Genomic DNA, 18,068 nt, shown 5'->3' on the forward strand with positions numbered 1-18,068 from the left:
CGGGGAGGTTTCCAGTTAAGTTCTCTTGAGCCCATGCCACGCTTTTCTGTTTGTTTTCTTGTTTCCCTCCTGCAACGCAAGAGATCCATTTTCTTGCGGCCTTTAAATATGATCCCAAAAACATTGGACAGAACCGGGCTGCTTGTCACAGAAGAATAAAGGACGCATGCGCAGAGAGTTGCCAGCCTCTCTTTCACGTTACTGTTTAAAGAGCTGGTTGTAAACCGAAAGTGCAACTTTGAAGCTTTGTTGGCATTTGCGGGAGAGATTTTCTGGCCGCCGCATCGGGTTCCTCCCACCTCCCCTTGGTCATGGAAACCTGGCTGTTGATCGGGGCCTTTCTGGCCCTGCTCGTGCTGTAAGTGTGACGCTGGGCGTTTTGCTGTGGGATCGGGGCCGCTCGCGGCTTTCCGAAGCAAGTCTCCGGAAAAGGGAAGCGATGAAACGAAATTCGCCTGGAGAAACGGCCCCAGAGGAGAAAACTTATTTTAAAGAAGCAGCAGTTTTGTAAAAGGTTCAGATGCCCGGAAGGAGCGGGAGGCTGTGCGTTTAATAGCTGCGGGTTTGGGAGAAGTTCGGCGATGATAATGCCGGCGGAGTGGCCTTGTTGAGCTCTTGCAAGGAAATGAAACAGGACAGGAGTCCAAGGGCGGCGCCTTAAAGACCGACAGACTTTATTCCAGCATAAGCTTCCTTGCTTGCCCCTGGTCTCCTGTTTAAGACTGCCGGTCTCCCCTCTTCTATCCTGGTATGAAAGATAAAACGATTGACATGACTCCGTTGAGGTCAGTGCTGTCTACTCGGAGCCAAGCTACAAGTGATGAGTTACACTTGCCGGGCAAGTGAACAGACTCGCGTGTATTCCTCTCTGTTCACTTGCCATTCACTTGCGCTCCAGCGCAAGTGAATGGCAAGTGAACAGGGAGGAATACACGCGAGTCTGTTCACTTGCCCGGCAAGTGTAATTCGTCACTGGTAGCTTGGCTCTGAGGGCCAAGCTAAACATGACGAATGACACTTGAACGGCAAGTGTTTTTCTCCCTGTTCACTTGCCCTCCACTCAATCCACTTGCCATTCAAGTGTCATTCGTCACTGGTAGCTTGGCTCTGTGGCTGGCTGCACTCTCTCAAGATCTCAGGCAGAGGTTTCCTGCACCACTGCCGGATCCTTTGAACTGGCGATGTGGGCGTTGCAACTTCTGCACGTAAAGGAGATGCTCTACCCCTATGCACCTAGTCACCCAGTTTGATGTTTGCCTCGGTAAAACCACGCCATTGAAAAAGGCGTCTCTGTACCTGTCTGCCGTGTGATGGACATTTAATAAGTACTACTTATTTAATAAGCATTACTTGTTGGCAGGGGTTTTTTTCTAGGAAAAGAGGTGGTGGAACTCAGTGGGTTGCCAGCACAGGGAGCAACTCTTGGCAGAAGGTGGTGCCCCTGGTACCACATGTGCGTGTGCAAAGTGCACACATGCTCCCAGGACCAATGACGTCACTTTGGGTCAGCTGGAACAAGGGGGGAGTTTTTAAAAGTTTAAATGGGCCTCAGAGAAAATGGTCACATAGCCGGTGGCCCTGCTTCCTGATCTCCAGACAGAGGGGGGTTTAGATCAGGGATTCCTGGGCCACAGCCGTTGCCTTTCATTGGGACCTTTCATTACTACTGGAAAGTGAGTATCTAAATCTCAACTCCCCTCTGTCTGTAGATCAGGGGGCGGGGCCACCAGCCATGTGACCATTTTCAAGAGGTTCCGGAACGCCGTTCCCCCGCGTTCCCCCTGAAAAAAAGCACTGCTTGTTGGCTTACTACATACCGCCCCCCCCACACACACATTTAACATCTTCCTCCTAGGAAAAGTGACCCATGTTCAGCCATTACAGGCAAATATCTTTGCATCTTAATCGTCTGTTCCAGCACTACCTAAATTAATAATTATAGTGTTCATCCTTTCTGATCCATCGTCTACTTCAGTGATTCCCAATGTGGTGCCCAACGAAAGGTTTCCAGGTGCCACTGGTTTCTCTCTGCCTCATTGGGACAGAAGGTGAAGAACCCCAGAGAAGGCTCGCACCACCTTTGGGTCTGTAGGGAGACAAGTGTCCAACCTGTGTCAGCCGTCACTTGTAGCTTGGCTCTCAGTTGCCCTTAATAATTGCTTGCACGTGGATTGTCTTTCTAGCTACGGGGTCTGGCCGTACCGTTTCTTTAAGAAGCTGGGGATTCCTGGGCCGCAGCCTTTGCCTTTCATTGGGACCTTCCATCACTACAGGAAAGTGAGTATACCTGCCGCGAATTCTCCCATATCTGCTGTGTTTGTCTCCTCCAGTGCTTCAACGGGTTTATCTGGGCAACAGCCTTGTAAGGTAGGTGGGTCTGAGGAGCAGTGGCTTCTTAGCCCGACAGATTTAAGGTCCTCAACTGATATAGAACATGCTATTCTCTGCTCTTTTGTTAGTATTCATTTTATTTAAAATATTTTAAATAAGATATTTATATACCCCCCTTTTCCCCAAGCATCTCAGGACCCTGGTCAGGTTACAAATACAACAGTATAAAAACAGTTTGATAATACAATCAAAATTATAACAGATACATTTATAATCCAATCTATAACACTTTATGCTCCCCAAAGCAGGGCATTCCCCTTTCCCCCAGGCTCAGGCTGCCCTCCAAAGTTTTCCAAAATTCCTCTGTCTTACATCCTCTCCGAAAAGCTGGGAAGATAGAAGCTCCCTTGACCTCCTTGGGAGGTTGTTCCACAGGCATAAGGCAGCCACCGAAAGAGGGTGTGGGCTTTGGAGGTACAGGGGGAGTTTGGTCACATGAGTATTTTCAAACAAGCTGTTCCTTATGTGTATTCTGTAGGTGATACGGTCATCTGCTGGGACTGTACCGCATACCTGCCAGTGCATTTGGATGGATATTGAAACAAAGTTAACCCAACTGGATGTGCTGTGCTGTGTACTAGTTTAGATGCATCATAGGAGAAAGGAGGAGGGGGTGTTTGTATAAACTGCGGTGGTGTTTCAGGTACCTGGAAGGGTGGGGGTGGGGGAGGGGCAGGAAGCATGAAATAGTAGGAAAGTGGGTTTTTTTTTTGCTTTTGTGTGCTGCCTTTTTTAAAAAAAATTCTCATTAAATTTTTAAAATAAATTTGCACTTGCTGGATCGCTCCTTTTCCGTCTGCTTCTTTCTCTGACGTCTCTCTTGCCTTGGCAGGGGGTTCTGGATTTTGACCAGAGTTGTTATCTCAAGTATGGTAAAATCTGGGGGTGAGTATCTCACAGAAGGATATCCTAGGGATGGGGAGGGTTGTCTGTACACTGCTAAGATATTCCCTAGGAGGTAATTGCTAAAACAAACCTGCAAAAGGATGTCACACTGAATTGAACATCACATGCTCCAACCTCAGCGGCACATGGGCAGAATCGGAGCATCCACACGCTCCTACCTCTACCCAGCGGCTGTCTGCTTGCCTAGCAGTCCCCTGCCTGCTTTAATATGTTGAAGTCAGAAGGTCTATTTGTGGTTCCTCCTCTTCTTAAAGAGATATATACATCCCCAGCAATAGCTGCAAAGATTTATCTCCTCTCTCCTCTTTTCGGCAACAAGAATATTTGACGGCCGACAGCCAGTGATGGCCATTCTGGATCCTACCATCATCAAAACCATCCTGGTAAAAGAATGCTACGCCTATTTTACCAACCGCCGGGTAGGTATCCTATACAGAGCTTTTTCTGCTAAGATTTCCTGTAGTATTAAGTGTTTCTGATTCTGAAGGGATTACTTAGGGCCAAGCTACAAGTGACGAATGACACTTGGAACGGCAAGTGAACAGACTCACGTGTATTCCTCCCTGTTCACTTGCGCTCCACTTGACCACATAGTCATAGCTTGGCTCTTATCCAGTCTCTGGGCTTGTACAAAAAGACTGGATTGACTATTACTAATGCAACGCATGTCAAGTTTTGCTTTATTTATATCTTGATCTGCTTAGAATTTCGGTTTGAATGGAGAACTAGAGAGTGCCGTATCAATAGCTACCGATGAGCAGTGGAAGAGGATTCGCACTGTGCTCTCTCCCACATTTACCAGCGGGAGACTAAAGGAGGTAAGAAGTGAGGCCTTCGGAATCAATGCAAACAATGAATATTTTGCAGAAGGGGAGAGGGGAGAGCACCTGTAAAAGATCAAAAGTGAAATAAACAGAAATGAATACCAAGATACAGTAAACATATGCATATCATATGCAATGCACTAACACACATTAATCATAGAGCTTTATAGTTAGAAAAATTGCTATGCAGTCCAATAAGCGCTGTCAGCTATACAGTCCAAAAAACAAAAACTAAACATGAACATATGCACAGAGCATTAAACAAAGAACTTATGGCAAGAAAAACAACTATGCACGTCAGTGAGCAAGCACTCAGCTCTGCCACCCAAAGAAGCAAACAACTGCTGTGGGCGAAATCCATCGTTTCATAAACTTTACCACAGGGTGTTACAGTTTTCTTTCTTTTTATCATATTTCACAATAAGTGTATGTTTTATTTGGTGCATATTTTCATTTCATAAGTTTTGATTACCTTTATGATTGGCTGACACGATTAGTAAGAGTAATTTCCTGTTAATGATCTATAATTGTGTTCTTTTGTGCACACAGACAATGTGACTTTTTATTTTTTGCAGACCTACTACTTTGTTATCACAAGGCCACTCGCAAAGGCAAAAAAATTGGAAAAACTTTTACAAAATGACATATTTAGCTTGTAGCTCCTCAGCTGTTTGATAAACTTTTGTGTTTAATATGTGTTACTGCAAGAAAACAATGACAAAGTTGCAACTACCAGCTCCTCCCTTTGCCTCCCTGCACTAGGAACAGGGTCCGGTATAGACATGGGCACGAACCGCCTTACGAACCAAAAAAACCCACAAACCGCCTGATTGTCTTTTCACGAACCAGTGGTTTGTGAGGGTCCATGGCCAACGAACCAGCGTTCATTGGAAGCCCGGTTTGTTGCGTTTGCTGGCGGTTCGTGAAGCCAGACAGTCAGGCACCATCAATCAATTCCCTTGGAAATGGAGCTGGGGGAATGCCTGAACTCTGTCTGCACTCCTTCTGTCACCCTGGAAACTTGAATCAAAGCCCAGCTTACCTTGATTGGCAGATCTTCCTTCCAACCATGGAGCTGCAAATTGGTTACAATTGGTTACATGGGAGAAGACACCCAGGGGGAGGGAGGGGGAAGGGGTGTGTGATGTAGCCATGGGCACTCCAATCTCATCCCTGCAAACCCTGATAGGCAGTTCTAACGGCTAACCCCTTGTACACTGGGCCAACGTCAACTGGTGGCTCTAATTGTATTGAATGGGAGTTTCCTGGGGGCCTCGGATTGGAGAGGGTATAACTCCAAGATCTGTATTGCAATCTTGACCAAACTTGGGTGCTGGCTGGAGGAGTCTGCTAAACACTCCCTGGAAATATGGGCTCTCTAAGTCCAACGGAGGCCATTCTGACACCCACGAACCTCAAACTGGTTCATCAGCGGGAAATGTTCGTTGTGGTTCACTGTTTTGGGTTCGTCGTCGGCACTGAACCGTGAACCGCTGATTCATTAATTTTTTTTGGTTCGTGCCCATGTCTAGTCCTGTATTCCTCTCTCCATTGAGATTGCAAGAAAACAATTGCAAAGTTCCTCTCCCCTGTATTCCTGCGGCTCTGTCTTTGAAAACTGTCATTGAAAAGCTGTTCCTCTTCCCTGCCTTCCCACACTAGGGACACAATGCTGTTTTCAACTACAGTTCCCAGGTAAAACTGTATCCCTGACACATTAAAAAACATGTGTTGGGCATCACCTGTAGCTTAGTTCTGAGTTACACTGAGATCAAGTCCAAGTCAACTGAGTTTGGAAGGTTCCCATAGAACAAATCCTCCAAATCCTTGGTTGGTTATGTCCAGGACTTTTTCCCTGGGAAAAGAGGTGGTGGAACTCAGTGGGTTGCCCTAGGAGAAAATGGTCACATGGCTGGTGGCCAGCGGCACGGAGGGCAATCTCAACTCCCCTCTGTCTGGAGATCTGGGGGTGGGGCCTCAACTCCCCTCTGTCTGGAGATCAGGGGGCGGGGCCACCAGCCATGTGACCATTTTCAAGAGGTTCCGGAACTCCGTCCACCACGTTCCAGCTGAAAAAAAGCCCTGGTTATGTCTAAAATTTTGTAATAGCCTCCCCCCTGCATAAATCACTTATCATTTACAATGGATCATATTTGTTTAATGACAAGCCATTCTAAGGTGTTGACAGCACCTAAGGGGTTTGTTTTGTGTTTCAGATTTTGCCAATCATCAACAGAAATGGGGAGAAACTGCTGAAGAATGTCCAGAAGAAAGTGGATAATGATGAACCCACAACTATGAAAGAGTGAGTAATTCTTATAACATAACATTCGATTTATATACCGTTCTTCAAGACAACTTAATGCCCACTCAGAGCGGTTTACAAAGAATGCCATTATTATTCCCACAACAAAACACCCTGTGAGGTGGGTGGGGCTGAGAGAGCTCTGAGAAGCTGTGACCGACCCAAGGTCACCCAGCTGGCTTCAAGTGGAGGAGTGGGGAATCAAACCCGGCTCTCCAGATTAGAGTCCTGCGCTCTTAACCACTACACCAAACTGGCTTCTTTTATGAGGCCAAGTAGATTTTATGGTGGAAACTAAATCACATTGACTCAAGAGCTGCCCAAATATGATGTGCCTGCTATTGTAGATCTCTCTGTACAGTATCTGCACCAGAAATTCTGTCTTTTAGGCTTAGCAAAAAGGCACGATCCATAACACTTTGTTCAGCGATGATGGGAGCCTTCCCACAGCTTTAAGTAGAAGAGCTGCTTAAGCTGGCAGAAGCCTCATTAAGGTGTAAGAAGACTTTGCTGAGTGGAATGGTGCTGGGCCAGTCAGGGATTTCATATTGCTGGGAACACATGACTAAAACCTCCCCCATGTAGGAAATAATCCCTTTGTGTATAATGGTTTTCACGTGTGGTTTTATTATGTATGTTTTAATTTATTAGCTGCCTTGATGGCCCTTGTGAGGGCAGAAAGGCAGGATACAGATTCTGTAAACGGAGAATAAAGTTAAACTGGCATCACTCATATCTGCGGTTCACTATTCTAATTGACAGGAAAAGACAGTCTCCAGAAATCCATGATTTAGTAGGACAACATTGCAAATGCAATACGTGAGGGTAATTATTTCTGCATTTGGTGCATAAATAAATGGTTTCAAACATGAAATACGTATTTTGTACTAGCAACAAAGGCCATTCTGGGAAAAAATACAATGGACTCTAGAAAGTGGAGGGTGGGCAGGCGGGCATCCCTCCTCCTCAGTCACTGATCCCAGCTGAAGGCAAGGGGGGCAGGAATAGCCACCTCCTCTGCACCTGATCCTGGCTGGGTGAAGGGGTGGGACCTGCCGCCTGCTCTGCGTGTGATCCCGGCCTGGTGAAGCGGGGGCAGTCATTGCCACCTGATCCCCACCTGATCCCAGCTGAGTGAAGGGCAGGCGGGCATTGCCACCTGCTCTGCTTCTGATTCCAGCTGGGTGAAGGTGGGGGATGGGCATTGTCATCTGCTCCACTCCTGATCCCAGTGGGGTGAATGCAGGGGGGCTGGGCATTGCCACTTGCTTCCCTCCTGATCCCAGCTGGGTGAAGGGCAGGCAGGCATTGCCACCTGCTCCCCTCCTGTTCCCAGCTGGGTGAAGACAGGGAGTGGGCATTGCCACCTGCTCCACTCCTGATCCCAGCTGGGTGAAGATGGGGAGTGGGCATTAGCACCTGCTCCCCTCCTGATCCCAGCTGGGTGAATTCAGGGGGGGCTAGGCATTGCCACTTGCTTCCCCTCCTGATCCAGCTGGGTGAAGGGCAGGCGGGCATTGACACCTGCTCTGCGCCTGATCTCAGCTGGGTGAAGACAGGGAGCGGGCATTGCCACCTGCTCCCCTCCTGATCCTGCCCTGGGCTTCCCACCATGGCATGCTCTCTGGAGGTCTGGCTGCCTCATCTGGGCTTCCCTCCACAGCAGCGCCCTCTGGTGGTGCACCAGGGTAGGAAGTGAGTTGTCTTGAATACGTTAGCTTTTTATATATTAGGATATTTTAAGTAACATTATACTTCTATATATCCATATTTTAATGTAATTATAACTTTTAAAAGCTCTTTACTGTAATTAATAAATATATATTATAGAAACTGTAATGAAGAACCTTAATTATTTTGAGCTTTACTAGTTGACATAGGTTCTTTCCATGGTGGCGGCAGTGGGAATAATTAGAACCTTGATACAGAGCCATGATCATCTGAAACAACCATGGAGGATTCATTAAAGATGGTTTTTATCAAACCTGTGAGCAAGTCTCTTTTCTACGGTCTATAAAGGGCTTTCTCACATGATGCTGTTAAGAGTGTCACTTGGTTTGATGTACCTGAGAGAATCGTTAATGCTCTTGTTCTTGATGAATGAGTTTCTCTGAGAAGGACTGTGTGTGTGATGGCACCCATCACGTTTTGATGTATTTACATGTCTGCCATCTCTTCCCCATCCCCCAAGCTTATTTGGGGCCTACAGCATGGATGTCATAACCAGCACTTCATTCAGCATTGATATTGATTCTATGAACAACCCCAACGATCCTTTCATCATGCACGTCAAGAAGTTTCTCAAGTTCAGCTTATTCAATCCAGTGCTCCTTCTCGTTGGTATGGAATCTTCTTTCTGCTTACAGAATTTGGAAAGTGCTGTGACCCTTCTCTTTTATTTTAAAAAAATGTGTGGAGTGTTCAGCGATTCCAAGACAGTGATTCCACCATCTTTAGAAGGCGGTGCATGGTCTTACATGGAACTGTTCTCCCCTGAGTGGTATTTGTAGATCCTTATCACATTTAAAATTCCCAAGGTCTTTCCCAAGATGAAAAAGAACATTTCTATATAATTCTCAGGCTTGATTAATATATGAAACCAGCAATGTGACGTCTCTTGAAATTACACTTCTGGGAGTTGTTTTCATAGGGGAAATGTCGGGAGGGGGGCCTTCCTATGTGGCTCTAGTGCTTTTGGTTACACCATCATAGTTCATGAAAACAGGAAGTATAAGGTTTGTGAGTCTGTCCTAAAGCGTTTCACAGACCACGAACCACAAAATTTTCATGGCTCCTCCCCATTCATGGACCGGTTCATTGGGCTGTAGTCCGTCACTTCCAGGGGCCTTAGGACCACCCCTTTCGCACTTAGAAATGCCAAGCTCAAAGTGAGGCTTCAGCAGGCTCTTCTCCAGCCACCCTCCAAGTTTGGCCAAGATTGCTTTTCGGAGGTCTGAGTTACAAACCCCCAAAGCAGCCACCCCCAGGAAACTTCCAGTAGATACGAGGAGTCACAAATGTCAGTTGACTTGCAGCACCAAAAAGTTGCTGTGAAGCAAAATCAAACAGAAAAGGGTGCGGGGGGAAAGCCCCCTCATTCACCACAGACACCTTCCCAGCCATTGCCTAGGGAATTAATTCTTGCTCCTTGCTCACATAGAGAAGAATGGGAGCTCTGTAGGTGACAGCTAGAACTGCCTATCAAGGTTTTGAGGGCTAGGATTGGTGTGTTCCAAGGACTGAAGAAGGTCTGCAGATGTCCATTCCATTGCCTAGGGAATTGATAGATCGGTGCTGGAATGTCTAGACTCACAGACCACGGACCGATGGACCAGCCCAAATGGACCAAAGTTTATGAAAGATGTGAGTCGCACAAACCGTGTGTTCGCAAACCATGAACCAGGCTGGACTGTGTCAAATTTAGGTCCATTTTGTAGTCCATGCCCACCTCTAGTTGTGATGGTCCTAAATGGGATGGATAATTGGATATTTCTCAAGACCAAATGTGAGTCTCTGCTTTCTCAACTTCTTCAGCCTGGGCAGACAGCAACAAATGATTCTGGATTCTGCACAAAACTGACCTGCTTTCACTTACTGACCTGCTTGCATTGTCTCTTGGATCTTCCTGAGTCCATGAAGAACATTGAGGAGGGGTTGAATAGTGTGTAACTGAAATCATCCAAGCTTCATGATGCAGGACAGTTGTCCCGTGGAGACGCCGTCACATGGCTTCGTTCCAAGCAGCCAACTGCACTGCTGCATGTAGGAACAAATTGGGCCTTAATTGAGCATTTGTGCTGGGCAGAGTCAAACCATCTCATTCATTATTTGTAAAAAACAGGAGGAAGGCTTTCAGCTTTTCTGAGTACTGTGAGTCTGTTGGGTGAGTCATATCTTGCTCCATTAGAGGCACACCATTGTTCTAGGCTCTTGTCCCTCCTAAAGAAGGGTGGGTTTGCACAGTGGCAGTATTGTAGCCAATGAGGTTCATCTGATGCACAATTATTGCGAATTGAAAACTTTTCCGAAAACCTCCCACAATGACTTGATATGCAGTCATGGCAAATACAGACTAGCAATTTTTGACAGTATCTCCAGAATGCAAGAAGTGTGGATATTCTCCTGAATTGTAGCATTGTTGCATTCTCCTGAACGGACCACTTGGTTTTTCTCCTTTGCAGTCATATTTCCATTCCTTGTACCAGTACTGGATAAGCTGAACGTCACCCTGGCCCCTGCATCCTTCATGAACTTCTTCACCAACGTAATCAACAAAATCAAGAAAGACCGGCGGAAGAATGATCACACGGTCAGTTTGGCCCATGCTGGCCAGTGATAGGGGTGTTGGGCTCTTGGTTCTTAAAAACAAGGACGATTCTGCATCAAGGTATAACTTATCCGATAAGTATGGAAATTGGGCATAGTGCTTACTCTTGCTTGGCTGTTGCTTCTCTGTTTTTCCTCCTAGAACCGGGTTGACTTTCTGCAGTTAATGGTGGACTCCCAAGTTTCAGGAGAGAGCTCTGAAGAGGCATATAAAGGCAAATATACAAATTCCTCCCACCCCCAAGTTGGCTGTTGTACATAAATTGGACACTGGTGGAATATGCAAAAATAAAGCAACTAGAATCAAGGACCCTGTTATATGGGCGTGCCATTTCAAATTTTATCGCAGTAGGAGGGGCAGGGTTCTCCGAAAGAACCCACTCTTGGATATTGGTTGAATCCTATCATGTGGCTACTTTGTGTGTGTGTGTATTATGTGCTCTCAAATCTCCTCCAACCCATGGCGACCTTATGAATGAGAGACCTCCAAAATGTCCTATCATTAACAGACTTGCTCAGATCCTGCAAACTGGAGAATGTGGCTTCTTTTATTGTGTCAAGCCATCTCGTTTTAGGTCTTCCTCTTTTCCTGCTGCCTTCCACTTTTCCCAGCATTATTGACTTTTTCAGAGAATCTTGTCTTCTTATGATGTAACCAAAGTATGATAGCCTCAGTTTTGTCACTTTAGCTTCTAGGGAGAATTTAGGCTTGAACCCACTTATTTGTCTTTTTGACCATCCATGGTATCTGCAAAACTCTCCACCAGTACCATATTTCAAATGAATCATTTTTCTTCTTGTCAGCTTTCTTCACTGTCCAGCTTTCACATCCATACATAGTAATGGGGAATACCCTAGTTTGGATTATCTTGATCTTGGTTCCCAGGGAGACATCTTTAAGGATCTTTTCTAGCTCCCTCACAGCTGCTCTTCCACGTCTCAGTCATCTTCTGATTTCTTCATTGCAGTCTCCCTTTTGGTTGTTGATTGAGCAAAGGAATAGAAAATCTCAATCTCAATTTCCTCATTGTCAGCTTTAAAATGGTGTACAAACGTGTTTTCCTTACTCGTTTTTCCCCCTGTTCTTTTCTAGCTCTAACCGACAGGGAGATCGTTGCTCAGGCTGTCATCTTTATTTTCGGTGGCTATGAGACCAGCAGCTCCACCCTCAGCTTCCTGTCCTACTCTCTGGCAACCCACCCAGATGTTCAGCACAAGCTGCAAGAGGAGATCGATGAAGCTCTCCCTGACCAGGTAAAGGTTCTCAGTGTCTCAAATTAACTGAGATATAACCCAGTGGGTTGCTGTGGTGGAATGGAAATTTGTAGAAGGAAGGAGTCTTGCCCGTTAAGGGTCTGCTTTATTTTAGGAGGCAAAAAACAGCTGCAAATAGGGTAAGTGGGGAGGAGAGGATATCTTTGCTAGGATTCTGAGCACTGCAAAGATTTTAAATAAGCACAAAATGCAGTGGTGGAATTGACATCAAATTCTTGCAGTCTTTTATCATTTGTTGACCACATTTCCTAACCATTCTAGTGGAATGGCATTCGGTTATTCATAGCCCAATTGTGAATGTCTCTCATAGACTAGGAAATACGTTCCCCCTTCACAGGCCACACCCACCTACGATGCCATCCTTCAGATGGAGTATCTTGACATGGTGGTAAATGAAACCCTCAGGCTCTACCCCCCAGCAGGACGGATTGAGAGGGTTTGCAAAAGCACAGTGGAGATTAATGGAGTGACTATCCCGGAAGGAACTGTGACCATGATCCCAGCTAACGTCTTGCACCGTGACCCAGAATATTGGCCAGAACCAGAAGAGTACAGACCCGAAAGGTATGCAGCCAGGAAAATGTGTCCTGAAGCCAATGCGAAAAAGTAGCAGCAGCGGGAGGGAAACCAGTTAGTATGTTTATGGAGATGCCTAAATAATGCATTTATCATTGTTTGACATCCGGTCTCTCTCTCACACCATGCAAGACCTTTTCAAGACACATGTCCATAAACCGTGCGTTGAATTTAATTAACTCCATTGAGGGAAATGACAGCTCAACTGGCTTTCGCTGCTGTTAACACTGGCTTGGTTTTATGGCCAGCTGTTAAAAGAAATGCCGCGGGGCAACTGCACCAACACTTGCGAATCCAAAACAGAAGGGGTAAAGATGTGAGCAGAAAAAGAATTAATGTTCTAGTTTCTCAATTAGAAAAAAGCTCCTGTTCCAAAGTCAGTAGAGGTGTCAGAGCCTGAATAAAACCAGGCAGAATAGATGGGGACTCATTCTGGGTCACGAAAGTATCTGGCCTCAATCAGGTAGGAAATGTTACTGTCCAGTCCCCATTTAAATCAAGGGGACCATTGCGTAAACATGGTGTTGCCACTGATGGGTCTCACCAGGGCTTTTTTTCTGGGAAAAGAGGTGGTGGAACTCAGTGGGCTGCCCTTAGAGAAAATGGTCACATGGCTGGTGGCCCCGCCCCCTGATCTCCAGACAGAGGGGAGTTGAGATTGCCCTCTGCGCTGCTGAGCAGCGCAGAGGGCAATCTCATCTCCCCTCTGTCCGGAGATCAGGGGGCGGGGCCACCAGCCATGTGACCATTTTCAAGAGGTTCTGGAACTCCGTTCCCCCGTGTTCCCCCTGAAAAAAAGCCCTGGGTCTCACTGAAAGGAGCAGAAGTACACTTTCATCGTTAGATAAGAATATCAATGAGTATGAGCTTCGTTTAACCTTTTAGTTCACAGGTTGACGCATCTCTGGGGGATGAGTATGAAGGACAAATTGTTGATGAATAATGCCATTCTGTTCCTCTTGCAAGCTTTCCAGAAACATCAAGTTGGCCTCTCTCAGAGAGAGAACCTTGGAACTGATGAGCCTTTGATCAGATCCAGCAAGCTGGTTCTGTTCTTATCTTTCCACCCATCCATCTTCTCGCTTCAATGAATGAATGGATTCAAAGTGCCTCTTGAAGTTATATTAGCAGCTTGCATGTTAATCTTTTCCCTGCATATATCTCAGCGAAGGTAAAATACTTCAGCTGATAGAACCATCAGATGAGCCTAACATAGTGCTTTTCCTACAATCAGCCCTAGAGTTGCACATTTCTGTGATGAGCCTATTCTTAGGATCTACCCGTAGACCCATGGTTGTGATAAAAATGAATTCCCACCACAAATAACAGGTTTTCCAAAGTACCAGCTTCCATCACTTACCTCCTCACACTGAAGTAATGAAAGTGGGTTTTGCCTTTTGCATCTCTCTGGAACAGATTAACTTGATGATTTTCCTCTGGTGGATTTGGTAACAGGTTCAGTAAAGAGAACAAGGAATCTATAGACCCCTACACCTTTCTGCCCTTTGGAGCTGGTCCGAGGAACTGCATCGGGATGCGCTTCGCTCTCCTGATAATGAAAGTGGCCGTGGTCTTCCTCCTGCAAAGATACTCTTTCAGAACCTGCAAAGAGACTCAGGTGAGCAATGTGACTTTTAAATGCAAGGCAAATGGCTTTACTAGCGCTTCAGTACTAGCTAGAGCTTGGTTCCCTAGAAGCAGATGGCCAGTGCCTTTCTTATAGCCTGTATCCCATTCTCTTAGAAAGCCAGCAAGGTACTCTGCTTCTCATGAAATCTCTCTTTTACAAGTATATGGGTTCTGCCAGGGCTTTTTTTCTGGGAAAAGAGGTGGTGGAACTCAGTGGGCTGCCCTCGGAGAAAATGGTCACATGGCTGGTGGCCCTGCCCCCTGATCTCCAGACAGAGGGGAGTTGAGATTGCCCTCTGCGCTGCAGCACGGAGGGCAATCTCAACTCCCCTCTGCCTGGAGATCAGGGGGCGGGGCCACTAGCCATGAGACCTTTTTCAAGACGTTCCGGAACTCCGTCCCACCTCGTTCCAGCTGAAAAAAAGCCCTGGGTTCTGCTAAGTTTTCTGAATCAATTGTGCTTTGTAGGAAAGAAAAAAAAAGCAGCACAAAGTGAACATCCATCCGCACTTCTGTGCTCTCTTGGCAGGACAGGATAAATGAAACTTAGGCCATTTCCACATGTCTTACCTGCTTGCGGAACATCATGCAAAAGACCTGGAAGACACCGTCTTCTCATGTGAAATCGCGCAAACCTCCCGGATAACAGCGTCTTCCTGGCATGATTTCACGTGAGAAGGTGGTGTCTTCCGGGTCTTTTGTGCGATGTTCCGCAGGCAGGCTTTACGTTCCTTGAGGCATTTGAAGGGAGATGTGGCTGAGAGATCTTCCGCTTCCATTGGGCATCCCAGCTACCTTTCTTCTCTAGATGTTGAGTTGTAAATAAGGACTACAGTTGGTCAAATGGAAGGCAGGAGAGGAAGACAGCAGAAGTGCTTCTGGAAATTTAGCAGTCTAAGCACTATGAGATTTGGCAATTGTAATTTCTATGGAATTCAGCAAGACGGGTAGTGAAGCATTCACCTGCATCCTTAGTTAAGTGGCTTCCAAGTGTAAGAGAAAAAGCAAACATCTCCTCTGTATATGCTGTGCTCACGCTTCACAGGAATTGAAACTTGCTCTCTCTGTGACGAGGCACAAGTGTGAACAAGTGCTTAGACACCTTTCGGTGCTCTTGATAATCTGTATCCACAGGTGTGAAAAGAGTTGCAGATGAATCAGATAAAAGAGATAAAGGTTAAAGACAGGCACGCGCCTGTTGTTTCCAGTAGTGTTGACGTCTGTAATTGGCTTTTCTGGATTTCCCCCCCCCCCTGTGAATGTCAAAGGTCCCCCTGGAACTGGAGAGCAAAGGCTTCCTGCAACCCAAAAAGCCCATCGTGCTGAAGATGGTCCCCAGAGCCCCTGCTGAACCTGAGGAATAAAGGAATTAGATGCGACTACCACCTCCCTATTCCACACCTTTTTGCCCTCACCTCACATGGGACTAGTAACTTGAGTATTGGCGTTGAAGCGAGGAAGCTGCGTTTTTTGCCTCAAGATGTGTCTCTGCTTATTGTGACAGACCTTTTAAATTTTATTCTTTCAATACCCAATCAGATGTTTTTCTATTTCAATTGAGGTTCTTATTTACAGCAACTTTAGATTTTTTTGGGATTAAATGAGAGCTAAACTACAAGAGACAAATTACATGAGGAGTCGAAATATTAACTGGGAATCTGAGTTTTAAAAGAGATTGGAAGGCTTTGTCAATTTCCCCTCTCTACAGAGGCAGGGGGATCTCTGCTCAGAAGGTTTATTTATTTCCTCTTCACCTCTTTGAAGGGGAGGTGAAACTGACAGAGCCTTTGGGAGGCAAAGAGGAAATTAACAAACCCTCTCCCTGGCTCTCTAGAGAGGGGAAATTGACAAAGCCTTCTGATCTCTTTTAAAACTCAGCTTCCTAGCTAACATTGCAATTCCCTTCATGTGTTCCTCCTCATGTAATTCGTCTCTTATAGCTTGCCTCTAAGTTTGATGGTTGTATCTCTCTTTTTATTAAATGTTATTCATTTGGACAGTGTGTGGGGCAGGCACACCGTGCCTTCTCCTGAGCTCTGAGATGAGGTTTTTGGCATCCCAGTGGAGTTGAACAGGGGCTGTTTGGAGCGTGTTTGGAACCTGAATGTATAAACCAAGAATATTCACATCAACTCTTGTAGAATTCTAAATTCCCCGAAAGCTTTCTCAATGCAAAGAGAAGCTCTACTGCTGATTACTCAGTTGATTCTATGTGAAATGTTTTTGAGATTTCTATGAATCCCCCCCCCCCCCGGTGTCCCCACCTTAAGGGGAAACTAACAGTGCAGAGTCTTTTCTGTGATGGGACCTCCGTTATGCAACTCCCTGTCCAGGATAATTTGTCAACACTAATTTGTCAACACTAATTTGCCAACACTATCAATGCTGATATACAAGGCTATCACTTGGCTTTTCTCCCAAGCATTTAGAAATACCTGATTCATTTTGCTGACCCTGTGCTGATTCTTTGTCCAGCAATTTTATACTGACAATGAGTTTCTTTATTAGGACGATGTTTTGTTTTGTGCGCTGCCTTGACCATCTTAGTTGTTAAGAAAATAAATTTCAGTTAACTGTTTTGTGTCTGTTCGGTTGACTAAATGCAGGGATGCAAACTTGCAAGTGTGTTGCTGCCAGTCTTTGAATCTGAGTACCTACAATTTGTAAAGCATTTCTTCTGAAAAGCCGGCAGCCCATGCAAGCGACCAGAGGCCAAAGTCCATGTTGGAAGTTCAAGAACAATTGCAGAGGATACAACGTACGAGGCAGTGGGGAATGTTATGGGCGCCCGGAGCATGAACAGAGCTGCTCGGTTAGAGATGAGAGAGTTTTTGCATTTTGAATTCTTTTTTGTTTTGTTTTAATTTGAAATTTATGTTAAAAATTTATAAAAATTGAACTAAGAAAATTCTAAACCACAGACCACAAAATTATTATACGACATCAGTTATATAAGCTGAAAATTAGTTTCTCATTCTAGACAAAAAAAAAATCCATTTTCCAAATTTATCAGACATTTGCCCATGTAATAAACAAGTTAATTTACATAAACAAATATGTTCTACTAGTTTCTCTAACCAATTCTCTTTCTTCGGGATTATATTCTTCCAATTCTGAGCAAAAAATTAATCTTGCAGCTGTTACAGCATTAAGAACAAATTCACAAACATCTTTCAAAGAGAATTCTACAGAATTAACAAAACCCTTAAGGGACAATAGTAGCTCTAAATTTATAACTTTAGTGACAGCTGTAGCAATCATATGCCAGAACTCTGGTTTCTCTTCAGATCGTGTACATCTTTTGTCTTTTACATTTTGAATTCTTTTTTCCCAGTCTGTCTCCTGCTCCCGGGGTCCCTTCTAGAATTCTGTTGCGTGAGCTTTGTTTTCTGTAAGCAGCTTCACCAGTCCCCTTATGTATCTGCTTGGCTTGTTGAAACTATGAATCTAAGGCTGGTTATGTACACTTGTTTGAGAGGTCACCCTATAGAACTGGTGGGATTTGGGTGAAAACATGGAATGGATCTGGCTGCAACAAGTTTTGATTAATTCAAGTTGAGTCAATGAAGCACAGCCATATAAGATGTCGGTTCCTACAGAGATTTCTCACTGATGGTGTCCCCTTGAAGTTGGATCTGGCGAGGCTATAGGTGAAGAAGATCCTTCCCAGTCTGCTTTGCCCACACGGTGATTTTTTGAAATGGGGCCCACTGAGTGTCTAACCCTTCTCCATCTACCCTTGCTCCTCCATTCCTTTGAATGGGATGCCCGCATACCTTAAAATGTGTGGCTACTGGTAATTATAATCTAAGCTAATATAATATTTAAGGGAATTT

At 45.3% G+C, this 18,068-nt stretch overlaps 1 protein-coding gene and 1 pseudogene across 2 annotated transcripts; both read left to right on the plus strand.

Moving 5' to 3' along the window:
• Window positions 1-218: 218 nt before the first annotated feature.
• LOC129338495 (cytochrome P450 3A9-like) lies at window positions 219-16,053 on the plus strand. Of its 2 annotated transcripts, none has more exons than XM_054992785.1 (13): window positions 219-358; window positions 2,184-2,277; window positions 3,224-3,276; window positions 3,617-3,716; window positions 4,002-4,115; window positions 6,338-6,426; window positions 8,618-8,766; window positions 10,608-10,735; window positions 10,895-10,967; window positions 11,846-12,006; window positions 12,365-12,591; window positions 14,059-14,221; window positions 15,501-16,053. In XM_054992785.1, exons 1-13 carry the CDS (start codon window positions 312-314, stop codon window positions 15,594-15,596), a joined length of 1,494 nt encoding a protein of 497 aa, XP_054848760.1. In that variant the 5' UTR covers window positions 219-311; the 3' UTR covers window positions 15,597-16,053. The 2 variants fall into 2 exon arrangements, with proteins under 2 accessions (XP_054848760.1, XP_054848761.1); XM_054992786.1 differs by lacking the exon at window positions 219-358 and adding an exon at window positions 388-514.
• On the plus strand, window positions 10,378-10,543 carry LOC129340746 (U4 spliceosomal RNA; annotated as a pseudogene).
• Window positions 16,054-18,068: the final 2,015 nt, after the last annotated feature.

The sequence above is a fragment of the Eublepharis macularius genome, chromosome 12 (assembly GCF_028583425.1).
Source record: "Eublepharis macularius isolate TG4126 chromosome 12, MPM_Emac_v1.0, whole genome shotgun sequence".
Lineage (NCBI taxonomy): Eukaryota > Metazoa > Chordata > Lepidosauria > Squamata > Eublepharidae > Eublepharis > Eublepharis macularius.